The following is a 22970-nucleotide window of genomic DNA, read 5'->3' as shown; positions in this document are numbered from 1 at the left end:
CGTGAGGTTGCCATTTTGTATGCTCCAGCCACAAGGGGCAGAAGGAGTGCATGCAGCTGATGGTAGAGCACACAGCTCCTTCTTCAGCCAGTCAGGTTCCCTTACCCTACTGGTGGGAGGGACGGGGACCTGGCACTTACTGGGGTTGATTTTCTTCTGGGCGCACTTTGCATGGGTGTGCTGTCAGCGGATGCAACAATGTCCCTGTGAAGCGCGAGAGCATGCCCACCACTGGGGGTGATGACACCACTTCTGGAAGTGACACTGTCATATCCGCCAGGAGCACATCCACTATGTGCTGGCCTGAGAGGTTTTTTATCTCCCAGGCTCATTCCCTGGGCCTCCCCCCCCCACCTGGCCAGGAGAGTGGTGGCAGGCAAGGGGCAGAGGCTGGGAGCGGGGGATCCCCTGTCCTCACCAGGGACTGGCAGTCCTACATCAAATAGTCACTTCTCTGTATTTTTGAGATGAATACGGGCCACTTAGCAACTACTAACTTACCATACAATCAGTTGGTTAGCAGGTCTGTCCACATAAGGGTTCCCGCAATTTTACCTGGGAAGTGTAGTTGGCCGCCGCCCCCAAGCCTCCAGAGGAAAACTCGAGCTCAGGTTTTCTTCTGGGAGCTCGGGGGCGGGGGGCATGTCAGAGCAGCAGCAGCAGCAGCAGGGCCAGAGGGATGGGAGGGAAAGAGTCAGCGAGGGGAGCCCAAAGAGAGCCGAGGCTGAAGCTGACAGGCAGCTAGCAGCAGCAGAAGGCTCTCTTCGGGCTCCCCTTGCTAACTCTTTCCCTTTCACCCTTCTGGCCCTGCTGCTGCTCTGACATACCCCGCCCCCATCCCTGAGTTCCCAGAGGAAAACCCAAGTGCAGCGAATTTTTACAAGAGACACTCTTGCGAAAATCTGCTCCACTTGGCTTTTCCTCTGAGAGCTTGGGCCAACTACACTTCCCAGGTAAACTTGCGGGAACCCAACATGTTTTGGGCATCTCATGTAGTTTAGCTCATAGGATCTTGGAAGGTCCTTATACTAAATTATAATATATGTAAAATAAGAGGAGGTTAAAACTAAGCATTATTGGAGAATGTAGAAGCTAGACCATTATACATATACAGATAAATTGTCTATTTTACATATAAATACCACAAGAGTATGCATGCATATATAACTGATCTCCTAAAAAGCAAAATATTGAGCAACAAAATCCTTGACAAAAATATAAACACACTAAGAAATTTAACAGGGAAAATTAACTTGTTATTACTCGGTCAGTGGTCTGTATTCACTTGATATTTCCCCGCAAAGGTGCCAGGGCACCAGTACTGGTGGATAGTGCCCGATTTGTCACCACAAATTCTTGGACCATTTTTAAAAAAAAGATGATTGAAGTGTATTCAATGGACAAGGGAAGAGCCATTTGTAACGATCATGTTATATTATAACCTTGTCTCTCTATTACAAAACGATGACCTTAAAAAACATATACATGTTTTATGTGGAGTATTTCTAAGATTATCCGAGAGGGCATTCTCTCTCCTCCCATCTTTTGTAATCCTTCCTCTCATAAGTCTGTCCAAAAGTGATGTTGCTCATTTTGTTGAAAGATGGTTTCATTTTCTACTCAAAATTGCTATGGAGAAAAAAAAATTGCCGTTGAATGAATGTTGGGTACAAAATCTGACAGATTGTCTCTCCTGACAGAAATGAAAGGTAAGATTTGGGTAGCTGCACCAAAAACAGATTTAACAAGGCAGCGGAGAGAGAAACAAACAAAATTCATGTTCCTATCGCATTGATAAAAAGAGGGTAAAGTGGATGATTTAGCCAAAAATGTTTCGGCCACCTTTCTGTTAGGCCATGACCACAAGCCTAGAAAAACATATCTAAAAACACCACCACCATTCGCCCTTCTCTTGCTTAAAAAGACCATCTTGCAAGGTCTTACCAAAGGCCATGAAAGGTGGACCTTACAAACTGACCAATAACATCAGGATAACAACACCCCAAAAAGGCAAGGAATAGGAAAATAATGTTACCTCATGGGAGGGAAGGACTCGCAGAGAGGAGATACTGGTGTGAGGAAGGCTGCCATTGGCACAGGATGCTGATTGATTAGCCAGCACATTGTGCATGCTATGGAATCCCTGTCCAGTTGAAGATTAGAGTGGGCCTTGTAACTAGAGATGGGCACGAAACCAAAATATGAACCAAAATTAAGCACGAACCTGGCAGGTTCGCGGTTCGTGAACCACAGTTCATCAGATCCCATTTCTGACGAACCGCCATGAACTTTAGGCTGGTTCGTTTGATTCATTTTTTGGTTCATGACAGCAGACAGCCTGGTGCCAATCAATCAGTTTCCTAGGCAACAGGGGATGGACTTCCTGCAGACCCAGAAGTGACCATCTGCTGGCCCGGAAGTGAACGTTTTCTGACCTGGATGTGCCATTTTCATGAACCAAATGAACTGGTTCGTGAACCACGGGCAGGTTCGTGAAAGTTCGTGGTTCGTGAAATTTGATGAACCATGAACCACATGGTTTGGATTTTTCCCAGGTTGTGCCTATCTCTACTTGTTACCTGGGCAAGGGGCATGTGTTTGTGTACAAGAGATGTGGAGAACTCAGTTTATTATAAAAGCAAAAAGTCACAATTTGAACACACAGAAGAAGTATTCACTAATTCTACACTGCTGAAAAGCTATAAGACTCTACTTGCTGAAGTATAACCCGCTAGGATGATCTCTCTGGAACATAACAAGGCCCATCTTGTCTAGCATTCTATTTCCAACAATAGGCATCCAGGGGTTTTTGGATGCTCATAAACATGGCAACATGGAAATGACACCTTCTCTGTCCTTCATTTCATTATCATTACCATTGCTAGATCTACTCAATGTGTCGTTGTCCATGACACTGTGTTTCATAATTTATGAAGGTTTTTTTTTAAAAAAAATGTTTCTCCTTTAGATTAACTGCATTGGTTGACCCCTGACTTACAGACTTGGGAGAAAGGATGGGAAAGATATCTCTATTTATTTTCTATACTCCATTCATAATATTATAAACTTCTGTCATATCTCCCCTTAGATACCATTTTTTTTTCTAAACTGAAAAGCCCTAAATTCTTTGACCTTTCCTGATAGGGAAGGTGTACCATCCCCTTGGTCATTTTAGTTGCTTTCTTAAGAGCTTTTCCAGCCATAAAAGATGCTTTTTGAGAGGAGGCAACAACAACAGAGTGCGAAATTCTAAAAAGGAACAGCCGCTCAACGGCATTAGGGCAATACCTGCTGTTTTATTACCAATTCCTGGTCCTTATAACAACTAGAAACAGCTTGTGGGCTTGCGGGAGGCTGTATTAGCCTTTTGCACAGCAGGGAAACTGTCCAGGGAGAGTGCCTTCTCCTTTTCTTTCTTGCCACTGCTTCTGCGCCAACTGGCTACTTGGTGTGCTTGAAGGGGGTGGGGGGTGACATCAAAAAGGAGAAGGAACCATTGACACAGGCAGAGGATTTCACAAGGAAGGGGACAGAGTAGGGGGAGCACCAAAGGCCCTTTGCCCTAGTACTCTCCAAAAACTGGAGCTTGCACAGCCTGACAGAACAAATAGTTGACAGGGTGTAGCAGTGGCAGTGTGTATCAGAATGATTGCAGCAGTTTTTAAAACAAAACAAATCCCACAATGGATCTGGCTGTCCTTGTTGTCAATTAGGTGCTACTCAATCCCACTGAGCGACATTAATTATCTAGATAAGGGATTTTGGTTGTGAGGCTGACATGGAAGTCATGTCAGCCTCACATGGACCTTTGGGTCCATGTGCATTCTTTCCCATCCATATTGAGTGGCTGAGATGCACTTGTGCATGGCTCTGAGGCTTTTTTCCCCTAGAGACCCAAATGGATACCTCAGCTTTAGTGCATATGTGAGCATACTTTATGTAAACAGTGCATATGAGCATGCTAAGCACATTTTAAAAAGGAAAATCAAAAAGAGTCCAGTAGCACGTTTAAGACTAACCAATTTTATTTTAGCATAAGCTTTCGAGAATCAAGTTCTCTTCGTCAGATGCCTGATACAGAGAAAATAAAAATAAAAATAAAAATAAAATTGGTTAGTCTTAAAGGTGCTACTGGACTCTTTTTGATTTTGCTACCACAGACTAACACGGCTAACTTCTCTACATTTTAAAAAGGCTTTCCCAATGACTCTTCAAATTGCAAAATGGAGACAAAAGAGGGGCAGCCATTGAAGAAGCAGCAGGAGCAGAAAACAGAAACTTTTGCCTCTAAATAAGGACGGAAGGAGTGAATGCATAGACCAGAGTTTTCCATTCATCTTTCTCAATAAAACTGAAGTCACACCTCACTCCTATTCCGTCTTTTAGAATGTGCAAGAGTGAAAATTATCCTTCTTGTAAGACTGAAATTATACATTCTGTTATGATCCCAGCTCCTCAGTTATGCACTCCTGGGCATGCCTGCTTAATGGAAAAGGGCAAGATTCATGCAGTGAGTCATGTAGTGGCTTATGCAGAAATGTAACAGACAGCTTCCGCTGAAAGAGAGCAGTCCTGAAATGCGTGCTCGGGTCGCACATGATGGAGGTTTGCCCTTGATGGAGGTTGAATGAAAGAAAGAAGTGACACAGCCATGAATCATGCAGAGACACAGCAGGCATACTCATATGAGCCTTTAACTGTTTGATTGATCGATTTCTTGTGGCACACAAGCATTCTGGGAATTATTCTTCCCGACTCTTAAGCGAAGCCTTTCCTGTTCTAAGTATATTCTTGTAGGGGTGTATGCAAGGTTTCCACTTTCCAAAAGTTTTCAACAGCAGTGAGCTCTTTGCCCTCATGTTGTACGGCATGGCAGGAAAAATGATTCAAAGGCATGTTTAAATATAACTATGATAAATAACAGCAGTTTCATTACATCGCTAGACACACCGCATAAGTTACTTCTTTTCCTATTAAAATTGTTGATTGAAGGCTGTTAGCTGTTTATCAGTCCAAATTACATTTCTTGTCTCTTAGGGCCCATGTCCATCAGGAAAAAAAAATCTCAACGACCTTAGTTAGCAACAAGAAAAGCTTCCTAAAACTGCATTTTCAGGGAGGGGCTGCAGAGAGGATATACAAACACAGCTTGTACCTTCCAATCTCCCCTGGGCATCACGCTTCTTTGTTCTGCTAAGAAAAATTAACCTCAATCTCTGCTCAAGGTCCCCAGATTGATTATCATAGTCATTTAAATACTGTAATCTCATTTTCAGCATCAGAGAAAGGGAGCGAAAAGGAGAAGAATTAGAAAAAAAAGAGAGAAAAAGAAAAGAGCGAGGGGGAGAAAGGGAAAACGGAATAAATTATCTGACAAAAGGGGAGGATTTTAGCTTTCTGCTTGTGGAGCCTATTTCAAGATCCTTCCACTTGATTGGAAAAGTTGATGAAGTTTAAATGAAGCAGAATTAGGAGCTCCGGCAGCTGAGTATTGACGGGGGCCCAGCCGAAGAATGTACAATTCAATAGGGCTTCGGGTTTTTTGTAGGGTTTTTTGCTTTCCAGTGGCAAGCAGGGGGAAAGGCCTAAATGGTATAATCTTCAATCAAATCTAACATTGAGGATGACAAGGCAGGGTAATGAGAAGGGGCCAAGGCAGGCATGTTGGTTAAAGAAATTAATCCCTCTTGCTGAGCCTAAGAGTTGGGCTTTGATGTCTATTGTACGGCCCCTGTTCCATCCTATCTAAATGCTAACTAACTAGGAATGCGATCTGGGACTGTGCTTTCATTGCTGGGGCTAATCTGATAATAACGATTTTATCCTCTTCATTCATACGCTCCAAATGTCCCTCTTTCCCAGACACAAGCTTGGTCTTCTTCTTCCTGTTCCTGCTAAATCATTGTTCTTTTTTCAGCCCTAAATCTGCCATTTGGAGGGAGTGTCTTTCCAAAAAGTGGTTACTGGAACAGGCTTGCAAATAGGTACTTGTCTGGTCACCTGTGGTGAAGAAGGAATGTCCCCGGGTGACCAAGTGGAGGAACTTGGTTGGCTTCCTTTTAAGCTACAGCTGAGGGTCAACATTGTTGAAGCCCAGGTTTGCCCCAAATCGCTCATGAAGCTGGGAGTAGTGTGATGATGCAAGAACAAACTGGGTGTGAGTTTACAACATATTTATGCTTTTCCTTGCTTTGTTGCCTAGAATCACATTCCATGATGTTAAGAAGCCTACATGCAGTGGGAGAAAAGTCCCAGAACTAGGAATCTGATATCACACAAATGCAGATTTTTCAGCTGCACAGATATTCTTTTGGAACAGCTCACAATCGCATGGCTTGCATCTAGTTGAGCATTCAAAGCCCTAGAGATGAGCAAGACCAACTGGTGTTATAACTGGAAGGTCAACGCTGTCCCTTTTCTTAGGTTTCAGAGGGGGACAAACCAGAAAGTTAGACAGAAAGTTAGACAGACATCAAAGGACAGTTCAGGGCAGTAAAGAGTAAACAGATGCCCTGGCCTCTCTATGGGTAGATTGCTAATCTCAGGACTTCCTCCTCGTGACATTTTTCTCTTCCTCTCTTTGTCACAATCCTCATTCCTCTCCAACTTGCACCATGGATGCAGGACTTGACCCTGCAATCCAGTCCCATCCTTAGACTAGATAGATAGGAAGGAAGGAATCTCTCTCTCCTCTTTCCTACCAGAGTATGGAGATCCAACAATTGAAAGCTCTTATTTCCTTTCTAAATGCAAGCTAAGTGTAAGTTTATTTTCTCTTTCACACACATGCCACCAGCCAGCAAGCTCCAACACCTGTCATGTTCTGCTATTGCTGCTACTCTGCTACCCTCTTACTAGTTTATGGAGGGTCCAGTCTATTTTTATATACTTTAATAATCGCCTCCTTGGAATATCTTACCACTCTACAGACCACTTCCCGTATCCCATACTCGTCTGGGAGTGAGCCCAGCTTGGAAGAGCAGTCTGAGTGGAGATGGTCCAGCTTTTTCAGCCCCCCTTTGCTCTCAGACTTGCCCCCTCATTCTCTGCTTCAAAAATGTTTGGGGGTAGACCCTAGGGATCCCAGGTGCATTTCTAGCCATCCCTAGAGCAACATGACCTCATTTCAGGTGTTTCCCCAAGAAGTGATGTAATGCCACGTGTAATGCCAGCATTTATTTTACTCTTGCTACCACCCTGAGTGGCAGCGGGTAACAAAGATTGCTGGTGGGAAGTCTTCCACCACAGCTGGAGACCTGGCGGCAACTCTACCTGGAAATATGACCAATAATCCTGCAGTTCAGTGTGACATCACCAGTGTGTAGCACCTTGTACACGTCCTATAGGGCCCCCCAGCCTCATGTGAGAGCTCTGTCCTGCATAAGAGGTTGAGCTGTTCTTCAGATACAGCCTTAGCACAGCCCTCCACAGCTGCTGATCGTGTGCGGAAATGGCATTACTTCAGATGTCCCTGTTGCTGCACAGCTGCCCAAACAGGTGGCAACTTCTTCCCATTCCAGGAGGAGCTGCCAGTCAGAGGTGGGTAAGTCCCATCCTTGGACAGTGGGTTAAAGACATAAGTGTTCCTAACTAGTTAGGGATCACATAATGGGGGTGACGTCACAATGTGATTTAGGGTCTCTCTACACAAGACATCTTACCTAGGGACGCTCAAGTGAACCTCATTTCACGTGTGCCCCCTTCAACTTCCCCTGCACTTGCTTGCACAGTCACACTTCAATTTGCCCCGTGTGAATACATTCACACATTTGATATCAGTTCCTCCCCAACTGCTAAAAGTATCCCAGTTTCCCCCACATACATTCATTGAAATGCAGCTCTTGACACTTTCTCACATGTTAAAGAAATGCAAATTGGCAAGTCAAAGGAGCCTACAATACTTCTTCTTGCCGCCAAAACAGAGCAGAATTGGTGCTTTGCCCTCTGGAATCACTTGCAGATGCAGTCACACAAAGGGAGCTGCCGTGAAATCAGCATTCACGTGCATTGAGCAAGAACAGCCAGAACATGAATTCAGGACTAGACATACAATCCTGCACTTGTGTCCCCCTTGGTACTTAGTAATGTGTATTCCACCCTCAGTCAATCAGACTCTGGGGCAACACCCCTAGAGCAAATGAAGTCAGTTCACAATGAGAGGCTTCCTGAATAGGTGAACAATTTTCAAAGCAAAAAGTGAAAAAAGAAATCAGCCAAAGGGGAGGAGCACTTTTCAACCCTGTCAGATTGAGTGGAACTACAAGTGACAAAAGGCACAGGTTGGACACTTGCCAGCTTCCCTCCAGTTTTGATGGGAAATGTAGGCAGCTTGGTGGAATGTTGGACAAGTGACAGTTGAAAAGTCCATTGGACAGCAGTCAGAGAGCGAAGCTGCAAGACCAGGATGCCTACATTTCCCATCAAAACTTGAGGGAAGCTGACCAGTGTCCAACCTGTGCCTTTTGTCACTTGTAGTTCCGCTCATTGTTCACTTATGTGAACTGATGGGTTACATGTGGGGTGGGTCGGTGGCTCACATAACAAAACATTTCCTTCTGTATAGAAAATTAGATGGCAGAGTGAAGAGTTCTAGCCTGGTGACCTCGTGGCTTTCTCTGACTTGCTAGTTTTCTGTGTGCAGGGAACTTTTCAACCATGGAGCAGCCCCACACGAAGCCTGAATGGCTCTCACCAAGTTTACTATGTGAGTGAGAACTAGACCTCTGTCACATTTAAGCACCGAGTATGCCAAGGCCTGGAATCTGATGCTCCACTGGGACCCTCCTGTTCTGTTGTGCACGGCCCCAGGCTGAATCCCCAGCAGACTCTCCAATCAAAAGGCGCCAATAAGAGGTGATCTGAAGGACTTCGGTCTGAGACTCTGGAGAGCTGCTGCTAGGGTTGTTAGGTCCCTTTACTGTCCCGGCAGGAAGTGGGAGACCTGGCACTTACCAGAGGAGGTAAGTGCTCTCCCGGCCTGCACGATGACATCACTTCCGGGTGATGTCATCGTGCAGGCCACGTGCCCTCCCTGAGAGCGCTCCTGCACTCCACAGGGGGCCGAATCGGGCTGCTGCGGAGTGTGGGAGTGCTGCTGCGCTCCACCGGGGGCTGAATCAGGCCAGATTCGGGCCAAATCGGGCTGCTGCAGAGTGCAGGAGCTGCCAGGGCAGTGACGGGCCCTAGAGTGCTCCTGTACTCTGCAGCAGCCTGATTTGGCCTCATTCCAATCTGATTTCGCCCAAATCTGGCTGCTGCAGGGCACAGGATTGCTGCTGCACTTCACAGCGGCCCAATTCGGCCTGAATCTGGCCTGGGAGCATGCCCCAGGAGGAACGTTCCCCCCTCCCACTGGCCATGTAAGCGGGGGTGGGGGGTAGAGGATGGGATCGGAGGATCCCCTGCCCCCAGCAGAGGACTGGCAACCCTAGCTGCTGCTCATCTGAGTAGACAAGGCTGACCTTGAGAGACAAGGGGCCTGATTCCGTACAAGGCAGCTTCATGTGAGCTGCTGCAGTACAGTGGTTAAGTGGTTCGAACCCCACTACTGCCATGAGCTTGGTAGGTGGCCTTGGGTAAGCCACTCAGCCCAGCTCCCCAGCTGTATTGTGGGGATAATAACAACACTGACTTTGTTCACCGCTCTTAGCGGGGCATTAATTTGCCTAGAAGAGTGGTATATAATACAACTGTATAATAATAATACAGTTATTATTATGTGTTCAGGGATGAATGTTTAAAGGACAGTAGATCTGGGACAGAGTTTCTAATTATTCCACTTACAAATATGAGCCTCTTTCGGTGTGGATGAGAATTTCACGACATAACTCCATTGGGTGTTGATAGCCAAAGAATTAATATTAATACCTCTGTGATTTTCCTCTAACATTTCAGGGTCTGACTGTGGGTTTTTTTTCTTTTTTTTCTGTAGAAATAATGTACTTTTCCTCTGAACAGTCAATATTTCTAGAAATTCTCCACCTCTAGCTAAGATTGCTCTGTTGTTCCTGTTACATGTTGCAAAGCAGATTTTCTTGCTTATCGACTGCTTAAGATTTGGGTAACTTGGAAGGAAGCTTAAAGAAATTACAGAATGAGAGTTTTGAATAGAACACAAGGAGAAAAGAATCACATCACTAAAAATATAATCCTTGAGTATGAAGCAAAAGTCCTGATGGAGAAAGAGGCAATTGGTAGGAAAAGTTTGGCTGCAGTTTGGGCCAGTTTGGTGTAGTGGTTAAGAGCACGGGACTCTAATCTGGAGAGCCGGGTTTGATTCCCCACTCCTCCACTTGAAGCCAGCTGGGTGACCTTGGGCGAGTCACAGTTCTCTTGAGCTCTCTTAGCCCCACCCACCTCACAGGGTGATTGTTGTGGGGTAATAATAACACTTTGTAAACCGCTCTGAGTGGGCATTAAGTTGTCCTGAAGGGCGGTATATAAATCGAATGTTATTATTATTATTATTATTCTTTGGGCTCCAGGGGCAGGGCTAGGCTTGCTAACTCCAGGTTGGGAAATTCCTGGAGATTTGGGGGTGGAAGCTGGGGAGGGACCTCAGTGGGGTATAATGCCATAGAGTCCACCCCGTAAAACAGACATTTCCTCCGGTGGAACTGATCTCTGTCATTTGGATATCAGTTGTGATTCTGGGAAATCTTCAGAACTCAGCCGGAGGTTGCCAATTCTATATATAACACATATTAGTTTTTTCTCAGCTGTTCAGATATGCAGAGCATGTACTTGGTTTGGTAATGTAAATAATGTTGGTGGATCAATGGAATTTCAGTACAAAAATGTAGCAGACAACACAAAGCTGGTCAGCCCACCCCACAGCCTCAGCGTTCTTCACTCACAAGTCACAGGGGACGGCGTTTCCCATGTCTCAGCACCACCTGTGGATACTTCCTGATGCCAGCAGATCCATGCCGGTCCTCTGCTCCGTCCTAGCAGTACCATTGCTTGGTCCATTTTATTCACAGAAGTGCCAGTGGAGTAGCCATGGAATGGCTGCCAACCTCCAGGTGGAGCCTGGAGTTCTCTCAAAATTACAATTCATCTTCAGACTATAGAGATCAGTACCCCTGGAGGAAATCACACCCTGAGAGGGAAAATGATATAGTATAGCATAGATTTTAGGTGAAACCCTTCTCCAAATCCACACCTCCACAAGCACTGCCCCCAGATCTCCAGGGATTTCCCAGGCTAGAGTTGGCAACCCTACATGGTAGTTTGTTGCAGGAAAGAACCAAAAAGGAGTCCTGTGGAACTTTAATAAACTTTTGTGGGCTAGCGCCCCCCCCCCCATGCCTGAAATGAATCCTCATTGAACAGGGTTATATATGAGAGCCAATGTGGTGTAGTGGTTAGAGTACCTCTAGAATCTGGGAAAACCCGGATCTAGGACAAAACTCTCAGCCTAACCTACCTCACAGGGTTATTAGGAGGATAAAATTAAGGAGAGGAGAAGAATCTGAGCCATTTTGGGTCACCATTGGAGAAGAAAGTGTGGTATGAACAAAGTAAGTAAGTAAATATATACTTTGGTGGTAGGTGGGGGAGGGAATTGTGAACAAGTTAAAATGCTAAGGAATACAGGATGCTTAGTTTGTGATGGGTCAAGGCCAGGGCTTTTTTTCTGGGAAAAGAGGTGGTGGAACTCAGTGGGTTGCCCTCGGAGAAAATCATCACATGGCTGGTAGCCCCGCCCCCTGATCTACAGACAGAGGGGAGTTGAGATTGCCCTGGCAATCTCAACTCCCCTCTGTCTGGAGATCAGGGGGCGGGGCCACCGGCCATGTGACCATTTTTAAGAGGTTCCAGAACTCCGTTCCACCACGTTCCTGCTGAAAAAAAGCCCTGGTCAAGGCAGAACACAAAAGTAAGTGAGGCAGGGCCAGTGACCGCTGGCAAGAGCTGTCGTTGGCAATAGACTGTTTAGATAAGGAACTTCAGGAGAGTCTCTGAAAAACCACTGAAACAGAATGAATCAGTAGGTTTGATTGTATTAACCAGGAGCTCACAACTGATCTGACACCTTTCTTACCCTCTGTGATGCTGAATGGCTTAACATAATTCAGAATCTTAATACCTTCTTTTCTTTTTTGTTTGAATGTTCAGTGGTTATGATTTCTCAATGTACAATTCTACTTTTATTTATCATATGAGATGCCTATGGTTTTAAACCTTTGATACCTATGAATGCTTAAATACTTTGTTTTGCTACTCTATTTATTTATTTAACTTATATACTGCCCCTCCACCATATTTACTGCTCGAGACAGTTTATTGATCACTATACCTAATGGTAAATTGGCTGGCCACTGTGCAAAGGACAAAAAGTAGGCCAGGGACATCCCACTCCAGCTATGTAGGCAAATAGGAGTTTCTAAGTAACTAAAACCTGGATAGGCCAGGCAAGCACGATCTCATCAAATCTCAGAAGCTAAGCATAGTTGGCCTTGGTTAGTAAGAGGATGGGAGACCTCCAAAGAAGACCTCAGTCACTATGTAGAGGCAGACTATGGCAAGCCTCTTCTGTTAATCTCTTCCCTTGAAAACCCAGTGAGTGGTTCACCGAAAGTGGACTAAGACTTCATGGTATTTTCTAACACCAAAGTATGTCAAAGAAGAAAGTCGAGAACTAAATATGTTTAGGAAGGGACAGAATATGGAGAGCAGTTGAGTGTAAACAGGGATTTTTTTCTGGGAAAAGAGGTGGTGGAACTGAGTTGCCAGTACAGGGGGGCAACTCTTGGCAGGAGGTGGTGCCCCTGGTGCCACATGGGCACGTGCAAAGTGCGTGCATGCTCCCAGGACCAATGACATCATTTTGGATCAGCTGGAACAAGAGGGAGTTTTTAAATCGCCCTTGGAGAAAATGGTCACATGGCTGGTGGCCCCGCCCCCTGATCTCCAGACAGAGGGGAGTTGAGATTGCCCGCTGTGCGGGCAATCTCAACTCCCCTCTGTCTGCAGATCAGGGGGCGGGGCCACCAGCCATGTGACCATTTTCAAGTGGTGCCGGAACACCGTTCCCCCACGTTCCAGGTGAAAAAAAGCCCTGGGTGTAAAGATGCAAAACTTTTGGGAATTCTAATTGTCAACCCCCAGGTGGGGCCTGGAGATCTCCCAGAATTCCAACTGATCTCCAGATTACTCCCTGAAATGGCTGCTTTGGAGAGTGGACTTCATTGCAGCACGTCCTTGCTGAGTTTCCCTCCCCTCCTCAAACCCTGCAGTCTGCAGGCTCCACCCTCAAACCTCCAGGAATTTCCCAAACTGGAGCTGACAACCCTCCCAGGCAGGTCCTCTCTTGTCCAGAGGTGCCTAGGCCACGTCCAGCTTTTGAGACCTCTCGCCATAACAAAAATAAAAACACGTTGTAAAACTTATCAAATGCCAAAAAATCAGCACATATCATTTGAGGTCCACGCCAAATGAATTGGGGGAAAATGGAAATATATGCAATACTTTCTTATCAAACTGATACTTATTTTTCTGCTTTAAAATATATAATGCATCATTTATAAAACTAGTAGCATACAAAGATGTACCATTTGGTATAGTTTATGAAATTTCAACGTATAAATGCCTTCGTTTTCTACAAGCAAAATTACTCCTTGTTGCCCTTTGGTGGACTTTCAGCTGGTGCAAATCATCAGAAGAAGTACTTGGACGGGACGTTGCTCAGTTCCCCTTGTCACTGCATTCCTTTGTTTCCTATGGCATTTTGGCTGTGGGGCTTCGACAACGCCCAGCACCAGATTTTTAGCAGTCTCGGGACTCTGGGGAAAGGGCAGAGAGGCCCACCAAGCAGACCTCGGTGATTGCCTAGGATACCAGAAGGCAGAGGAACCAAAAACAGCTTGTCAGTGGCAAATGGTAGCCCTAGTGCTGCTGTGTGGGTTGCCACGCTGATGGCTTGGACACATCTGGGTTGCAAGGCCTGCTGGCAGCTCTGAGCACACTCAGGCTGGTTGGTGGCTCATGGTGCCCCCCAAGCTGGGCATCCTAGGGCACCAAAAGCCCTTTAGCCAGCCTTGGGAAAGGGAGAAGGAAAGATCTGCGACTCTCATTTGTAGGATCCAAGCCAATGATGTCACTCCTACAGTGCTTTTGAGAGTTCATAGCACTGCATGGACTTTGCATTAACCTTTGCTACAATCCTGCAGGGCAGGATCATTCTCCTTATGTTGCAGAACGGGGCTGAACTGGCCATTTCACTTGCCAGGAAAGTTCCCAAGGAGTCTCCGGACAAACGGAATACACAGTTAGACCATTCAATTTTGGCAGAGTAACAGGATAAGGCAGGGCTTTTTTTCTGGGAAAAGAGGTGGTGGAACTCAGTGGTGGAACTCAAGACTGCACGACATCACTTTGGGTCAGCTGGAACAAGGGGAGAGTTTTTTAAAGTTTAAATTGCTCTTGGTGAAAATGGTCACATGGCCAGTGGCTAGGGTTGCCAGGCCCCCTAAAGCTACCAGCAGGGGATCGGGGCCTGGCTCTTACCTCTGCCCTGCTGGGGGGTGCCTGCGCACAAAGCATGATAACGTCACTTCCGGGAAGTGACATCATCATGCTGCACACGCCCCCCCAGCATGCCCACACTCCACAAGGGCTCGCATTGGGGACTGCTGTGGAGCAGCCGTTTTGGTGTGGATCGGGCCTGTTTTGGGATGCTGCCGCACGCATGAGCGCTCCACAGCGGCTCAAAATGGGCCCGATCCGTGCCAAAACGGGGCCGTTTTGAGGCGCTGCAGAGCACAGGAGCGCTCCACAGCACCTCAAAACGGGCCCGATCTGCGGGAGTGTGCAGCTCCGCAGGGGAGCACGCACGGAGGGTGTGCACCCCCCCACTGGCTAGGTAAGTGGGGGCAGGATGTGGAGGTGAGGGTGGGGGATCCCCTGCCCCCACCGGGGGTCTGGCACCCCTACCAGTGGCCCCGCCCCAGGGGAGTTTAGATTGGGGTGTTTAGATTGCCCTCAGAGGGCAGACAAAGGGCAGCGCTCAGCAGCGCTGTCTGGAGATCAGGGGACGGGGACGGAACTCTGTTCCACCGCGTTCCCACTGAAAAAAAGCCCTGGGATAAGGCCTTGTGCTGTATCCATGGATCTTAAGCAGTGACTTACTCAGCAAAAAATTGTCTAGAGTATACTGGACACCACAGCACCTTTTTCATAAAGAATTAAGTACAGTATCTAATTGCTGGCACTATAGCTTACAGGAAGAATCTCTTAATAACAACAACAACAACATTCGATTTATATACTGCCCTTCAGGATGACTTAACACCTACTCAGAGTGGTTTACAAAGTATGTTATTATTATCCCCACAACAAAAACACCCCATGAGGTGGGTGGGGCTGAGAGAGCTCCTAGAGCTCCTGTGACTGACCCAAAGTCACCCAGCTGGCTTCAAGTGGAGGAGTGGGGAATCAAACCCGGTTCTCCAAATTAGAGTCCCATGCTCTTAACCTCTACTGGCATATGCTTTGGGTATGTCCAGTTATACAACCTTTTTGAGAGGAAGTTATTACTCATATTAATTTTGCATTAGAATACCCTTTGATTTTGAGGATGTTTATGTACTTTTAAACTTTGTAACCTAAAACCTATCCAATGGTTAAAGGAAATGGACCCTCTGTGCCTTACTGTAGCTAAAAGGCTTCCATTACGACATTGGAGACACAAATGCCCACCTTTCATAATTCAGTGGATGGAGGACCTTACAACCTTATCTATACTCGAATATATGGCCTATAGACAACAACTGTGGATGGACATATTTTTAGATATTTAGAAGCTTTTATGGATCCATATGTATAGATTTCTCACTATTGTTATCATATGTTTATTTATATTGTGTATGAGGCTTATTTAATGTTTAATTTCTTTATTCTAAAAAATGTTCCCAGGGGATGCTGTACTGGAGGGCCGCTGACGGCAAGGGGCAAGTTGAGCCCAGCAACCCTTGTGACACCAGCAGCTTGATCTGAGCTTCAGCAACAAGTAAATGGATGTCATTTCACCCATCACAGGGCATCCTTGGCTCAGCTGTTGGAAGGTGCATTCTGCCCCTGTTGCACTGTGCCTAGCAGAGAGGTACGAGAAGAGTGCCTCACCTTGCTCAAGGCCACATGCTGAATTCACAGTAGAAGCAAGATTTGAAGCAGGGGCTTCATGATTGATAGCTCTTTTGTCTTTGCCACCAACCATCTCCTGGAAGGCAGGTGTATTTATTTCTTTGTATTTCCTTCATTTCTACAGCACCTTTGTCCCCAGTGGGGACCCAACGTGGCTTACATTTATCTCCTCTATTTCTGTCTCATAATCACCACCCTGTGAGATGGGTTAGGCTGAGAATGTATGATGGGTCCAAGGATGCCCAGAAAATTTCCATGGAGGGAGTTGGGGGGATTCGAAGCTGGTTCTCCCAAATCCTATTCCAACACAATACATTGCTGGCCTCCAAAACTCTAGTGGAGATTGCCAGAGTTCCACAGACGCGAGTGCCTGACGTTTTCCATAAGGATTGTAGAGCCAACCATAATGCAGCAATCTCTCATGTTTGGCATACTACTACTGCTACTGCTACTACTACTAATAATAATGTACTGTTACCACCTGAGAACCCTTGAAAGATGGGCTATTAGGGAACCCATAGCACACTGGTATACAGGCACATCAGGAGGTGTTGTTTTGACAATATCTTGTACCGTTTCTTCATTTTATGGTTAAGCAATAACCAGGAAGAAAATAAATATTGAAGGGAACTTCATTTCTCTCGAAGACATCTTGAGCTACTATTGAGTGACTGGGATGTCTGCTTGTTACACTGAGGAGAGACTGCCCTCTACAGGAGAAATGCTGCCAAAGAGAATCTCTTGACGTTGTGGGGGATGAAGGTTCAGCCCAGGCAGGACAGAGGAATCACTTTGAGGGCTGAGATTAATGGTCCATCTACCCAGCCTCCTCTTCCCAACTGCAGTCAGTCAGATACCTCCTGGAAGCTCACAACCAGAGCATGAATATAAAGGCCCTTCCCCGTTCGTTTATTCCCAGGATTTAGTATTCAGCGATATGCTACCTCTGTACCTGGAGGTTCCATTTAGCTATTTTTGATAACAACAACAACAACAACAACAACAACAACAACAACAACGCTCATATACCACTCTTCCAGACAGATTAGTGCCTCACCCAGAGTGGTGAACAAGTTAGCATTATAGCCATTGCTATATCTCCGTCTTTCTTTAATCTATCTAATCTTTTCCGAGACACCTGTTTAAAAAAAGTGGCTATCACCATATCAGGTGTTAATGAATTCCCTAAACTAAAGATGTCTTGAAAGGAACACTTTGTTTTCTCTCTCTTGAGCCTATCCCAAATCCACCTCACTAGATGGGCCTACATCATCCTCAGGTCCTCCCCAGGTCAACCCAGGGGTTTTGAAGAAGCGTGCCTTGTGATATCTGTGCTCAGAAGTCAGTTCCCAGGTAGGCAGGGGCCCAATTCAGACTGGGATTGTGGCACAGGTGAAGAGGGGGTTCAGTCCCCCCCCTCCGTGAGGTTTCCCCATCTTGGATTCCCGCCCCCCCCCCCATGTCACTATTTGCTCTGGTGGCAAAACTTACATGTATCCATTAGGAAATGTAAGTTTCGCCAGCAGGGCAAATAGCACTTCCTCCCTACCATTTCAGGATAGGAAAATGGTGGGTGTAAGGGGAAGACCCCTCTCTGAGAATAGGACAGGCAAGGCAATTCTGATCAAAAGGTAATACAGTGCATAGTTAGGCAGCCCTGAATGCTTGAGATTTTATTTGTAAGGGAGATTATTTATTTAAAACGTTTTTATGCCACATTTCCACCCAATTTTTAAGCAGCCTGTCCACCCTTCTGCAAGGTGGCAATCAATGAAAACCATTAAAACAAGCGATGATAGACATGATTAGTTCCATCTCTCTCTCTTGGAGAACAGCTAATGAGAGCTTTTGGGATGCTCGGGCTAGGGACAGTTGGAGTCTTAAGGCAGTTAGAGAGAGGGAAGGTTTTGGAGCTGTTGGCTGTTGACACATTGATTTATAACCAGATGCTGTTATAAGAATGTGGAGTTATAGGAGTGCTTCTTATCAACCATCAACCATATATTTATGTGTTTTTATATCATTCACTCCTGTGTTAAACATCTAGTAAATAAAAACTATTTTGGTTTATATTTTAATCCTGGTTGGGTTGAAGGTATAGGCTGAGGGGAAATAACATATACAAACACAAACATCAAGCATTCTGGGCACAACCAGTGGACCTAATTTAAATAAATGGTGGCCGTGTATAGAGGGAGATAGACTGAGTTCCCTTTCCCCTATAGCCCTGGGCAGTAGCTAGGTGAAAGGAAGCGAATATAGAGAGCTGGTTGCCTATCTGGTGGAACCTCTGGGAAGAGGAGAAAGAGGACCATGTATGATTTGGGTCAGGGCTTTCTGCTGGATCAATAAGGACTAGTAGATAGGTGATGTATTGTGACTGCCCTTAACTGCCTGTGAAGCCCCAAACCTGTGAAGGGAGATTTACGTTGGTGGCTGTGTGTAATGGGTCATACAAGCTTTTAAAAATACATATTATAAAAACAAGTAAAAACAACAATGAAAGAAAAACAAACACATAAATAGAGAGGAGGTTCAGTGAGGGGATGGATGTCAAAAAGACAAGTCTTTACCTGCTGGCAGAAGACACTAATCAAGGGGGACAGACAGGTGAATTTCCCTATGAGGGAATGCCATGAATTTGGTGACACAATCAAGAAGCCTGTTTCTTGGATTGCCATCTATCTAGCCTCTGAGGGCGAGGGCTCCCAAAGAAGGCCCCTCAAAGATGACTGTAGTGGTCGCGTAGGTTCATATGGGAGTAGGAAGCCCCAAATATGCTGGTCCCAAGCAGGATGGGGATTTTAAGATCAATACCAGCTCCCTGGATTAGGCCCAGAAACTGGCTGGGAGCCAGTATAGGTCAAACAAGACTGGAGTGATATGGTCCCTACGACCCACTGTAATCAGCATACTGGCTGCAGCAGCTATAGCTTCCAAACACTCTTTAAGGGCAGTCCCATGTGGAGTGTATTGCAGTATCTTGATGACATGTGCCATCAAGATCTTGACGGCATGTAGCACAGTGGCAAGATCTTTTTTTCTCTAGGAAGGGCTGCAGCTGGCTCACCAGGTGAAGCTAATGAAAGGCACCTCTAGCCACTGTGGCCACCTGCTTATCCAACAGGAGGTCCAGAGACAGATCTGCTACTGTTCCCTCCCTCCCATCTTCTTTGGACTCGGGATTCATCCAGACTTTACAAAACCTCCTCCAGATGCTTTATGATGGATTCAGTCCTTGAACCTAGCCAGGATTCCAGAAGAGTCTGATTGCAAGCTAGACCATCTCTGTGCTTCTGTTGGACTGGTTCATTAGGAGGCACTGGCCTGAGATGAAGAAGGTGGGAATCTTACGCTATTTGACCAAAGGGAACTGGAGATGGGAAAAGTGTCCACGCTGTGAAAGTTTCGAGCCAAGATCCAGAGGAGTTAGCTGTGTTAGTCTGTAGTCGCAAAACAGTAGAGTCCAGTAGCACCTTTAAGACCAACTTTATTGTAGCATAAGCTTTCGACAACTACAGGTTGTCAGCATCTGACAAAGAGAGCTGTGGTTCCCAAAAGCTTATGCTACAATAAAGTTGGTTAGTCTTAAAGGTGCTACTGGATTCTTTACTATCGAGCCAAGACGACTCTCTGTTTGGAATGCCCAGCATGTAGCCCTCCTCGTCCCATCAAGGTACTTGGGGAAACCTGACTGGAATTCCCCTGTCTTCTGAAATGCAGATCTTAAGACTGGGAGAGGAGCCTTGGAGGAAAACGACAGTGATAAGTAGGTTGGGGGTGGAGCTTGGGGGCACATGGGCAGGGCAGAGGGGACAGCCTGGCTGTACCTGATAGCTCAGGACCCAGATTTTTTCAAGACAAGCACAATATAATATACCCTCACCCTGAAATTTCTGTCTTTTTCTGGGAGACCTGAGAGAGGAGGAGGCGCATCTCTTGAAACATGAGGGAAAATCACGCTGGCAAATCCCATTGGCTCACACCCTTACCCTTGGCAGGATCCGGGCTCTAAGCAGAAAGTCAACCTGGCCTGGAAACGATTGCAGCATGTTAAGGCTGCTCTCTAGTGTTCAGCGTGGCATCTGCAGGCAGCTCATATTTGGTGCCCATAACTCTCCAATGCTAATGGCGAAGGATACATGCTGACCCGGCAATCTTTTTTCATTTAATTGGATTGGTGATCTTTGGATTGGATGGTCATCACCTTCTGAAGAACGTCATGACTTCTGGGTCATTCCCCTTCTCTCTTTTCTAGCACAAGAAGACGGTTTTGAATGCTAATTCTTGACAGGCCTCAAGGCTGGAAGGGCCCAGTTGTTAGGAGATGGCACCAGAAAACTGAGGTAAACTTCTGAGGTAAACAAGATTATGTATGAGGCAGGGTGGATTTTAAGTGAGAGGAAAGCACGGATTTGAAGGGAAATAATTTTGGGCTAACACTCTAAGTGGTTATATTTGTATTCATATTATTGGAAAAAATAATTTAACACACATTCAAAATGGATCAGGTCTCCTCCTACTTTTCCATCCCTTTTCTCCTGCTTGTGAGGTTTAAACAGACTCAGCCAAGATGGCCGGCTTCTTTTGCCTTGGGCCTTTACTTCAGTTGGTCTGCCCCTCCTCAGACAGGCAATGTGAGGCAGCCTGTTCATTTTCCCTCCTACCTGAATCAAGGCCGCTGGAAGTTTGTTGTCTGGTAAAACACCCACAACCATATCTTCCAATTTACCTTTTTATGAGGAAAAATCTCCATTTTTGCCTCATACTTACTACTTTTTAAAATCCTACCCTGCTTCCAAGACGCTCAGAGCAGCATGTGATTGTCCCTTCTTCCATTTTCAGTGTAATCCTATGGAGAGTTACTCTAGTCTAATCCCATTGACTTCAATAGGCTTAGATTGGAATAACCAGGGCTTTTTTTCAGGGGGAACGCGGGGGAACGGAGTTTCGGAACCCCTTGAAAATGGTCACATGGCTGGTGGCCCCGCCCCCTGATCTCCAGGCAGAGGGGAGTTGAGATTGCCCTCCGCACCACTCGGCGGTACGGAGGGCAATCTCAACTCCCCTCTGTCTGGAGATCAGGGGGTGGGGCCACCAGCCATGTGACCATTTTCTCCGAGGGCAACCCACTGAGTTCTACCACCTCTTTTCCCAGAAAAAAAGCCCTGGGAATAACTCTCCATAGGATTGCGCTGCTAATCTCACAAGTTGATCAGCAAGAATGACAGGCCCAAGGTCACACCATGAGTTTCCCCAGTCCTAAACTCTAACCCTGTGTAGAGGTTAGAGTGTTACACTAGAATCTGGGAGGCCCAAGTTCAAATCCCCACTCTGCCATGGAAGCTTGTTGGGTGACTTTGGGCCAGTCACATAGGCTCAGCCTAACCTACCTAACAGGGTTGTTGTGAGAATAAAATGGAGGAGAGGATGATGATGTAAGCCACTTGGCGTTCCCACTGGGGTAAAAGATACGGTGTAAATGAAGTAAATAAATAAATCTCCAAGGTGGCCCCTGTGAGGGGCAGAGGGGCCTGCTGGTTTGTATCCCGATACCTGCTCGCTTCTTGGATCTTGAGAGTAAAATCCAAATGGTTTGGCATGCAACAGAAAAAAAGCAGGAGTCTTCAGGTTGCTCCCTAACAGCTAACTAGCCATGCATTTGAGGCATGCCATAACCATACATTCTGTTTGACATAGACTCTGTTACATCTGTGGGCTTGTAAACCTCACCATGTTCCTATGCAGAGAGCAAATTCTCTCCCTTTTTATTGGAAACTGAAACGAAACAGCATCTTTTCCCCAAAGCAAAAAGCCAACCCTGGCTTTCCCCTTCCACCTTGGTGCCCTTGTGGGCTGCAGGGAACACCCATTCAGAAGGATTTCAGGAAGACACGTGGCTTGGAACCTCCCAATATTTTCAGATTGACTCTGGCTCACGGCAGTCATTTCATGGTGGCACCCATTAGCCTCTCTCAACATTCAAAAAGTCCCTGCAGCTTCAACAAGGTTGAAGACCCCATCTAATCACTACATCACACCAGCCCATAAGCATGTACATAATTTTAAAAAACAGATTAAAACTGATTTTAAAAAACATGTTGCAATTTTCAGTAACACCCTATGAACAAATTAGGGCAAGACAAACTATAAATGTTTCCGGCTATATTGCTTGGTGGGTACTGGGCTAGCCTGTCACACCTGGGCTAGCCACAAAGGCACATTTTATTGGCCAGTTTCCACATGATAGAAAGCAAAGGGGGAGAGGGGGAGCTGAGGAAGCCTGTGGGAGAGGAGCTGATTTTTATAAGCAATCAAGTCGTATGAGGCAAGTCTTCCATCTCACCCTTCCCTGCCCCCATCTGCTCACCTTATTGATGAGATGATTTTGAAGCATACTTTCACGGACCACTCCCAACCGCTCATTCTCGCTGCCTGGGTACACCTCCGTCAAGGTCATCGGCCGCCGTGGTGGGGGACAAATCTGGCTTACACTGCGCCGCCTAGGCAAGGGGTCCTTGGGGGAGGGCTTCTGTGCAGCAGTGGCAGCCGCCATGGCAGCTGGGGGTCCAAAGGGGCCACTCTGCAGTGCCAGTTGACTCGGCTTTGGCCTGCAGGGGTGGTTGTGGGCTCCTTAAGCCCCTCAGGCTGTGCCGCTCAGGGCGGGAGAGGCAGAAGAGAAAGCCAGGGGAGGAGAGCGGGGCTTCCTCCACAAGGCCCCCACCACCAGGAGCCACAAAACAATTCACCCGCTGCTCCACGAGCCTTCGCTTTAGGGGAGGGAGATTTTCTCTCTAGCCTCTGGCCAAGAAAGAGCCTCCCTT

The 22970-nt window shown here is 46.3% G+C and overlaps 1 protein-coding gene across 1 annotated transcript in view; it reads right to left on the bottom strand.

Moving 5' to 3' along the window:
• The window catches only part of CFAP77 (cilia and flagella associated protein 77), a 158520-nt gene extending 135550 nt beyond the window's left edge, over positions 1 to 22970 (bottom strand). Inside the window, exon 1 of the mRNA XM_054998366.1 lies at positions 22517 to 22970. Coding sequence (XP_054854341.1) covers positions 22517 to 22702 — 186 coding nt within the window. The 5' untranslated portion in view covers positions 22703 to 22970. The remainder of the gene's footprint in view (positions 1 to 22516) is intronic.

Source organism: Eublepharis macularius, chromosome 14 (assembly GCF_028583425.1).
Source record: "Eublepharis macularius isolate TG4126 chromosome 14, MPM_Emac_v1.0, whole genome shotgun sequence".
Taxonomy (NCBI): domain Eukaryota; kingdom Metazoa; phylum Chordata; class Lepidosauria; order Squamata; family Eublepharidae; genus Eublepharis; species Eublepharis macularius.
The sequence above is the reverse complement of the archived record's forward strand: the minus strand, read 5'-3'. Positions and strand labels throughout refer to the sequence as shown.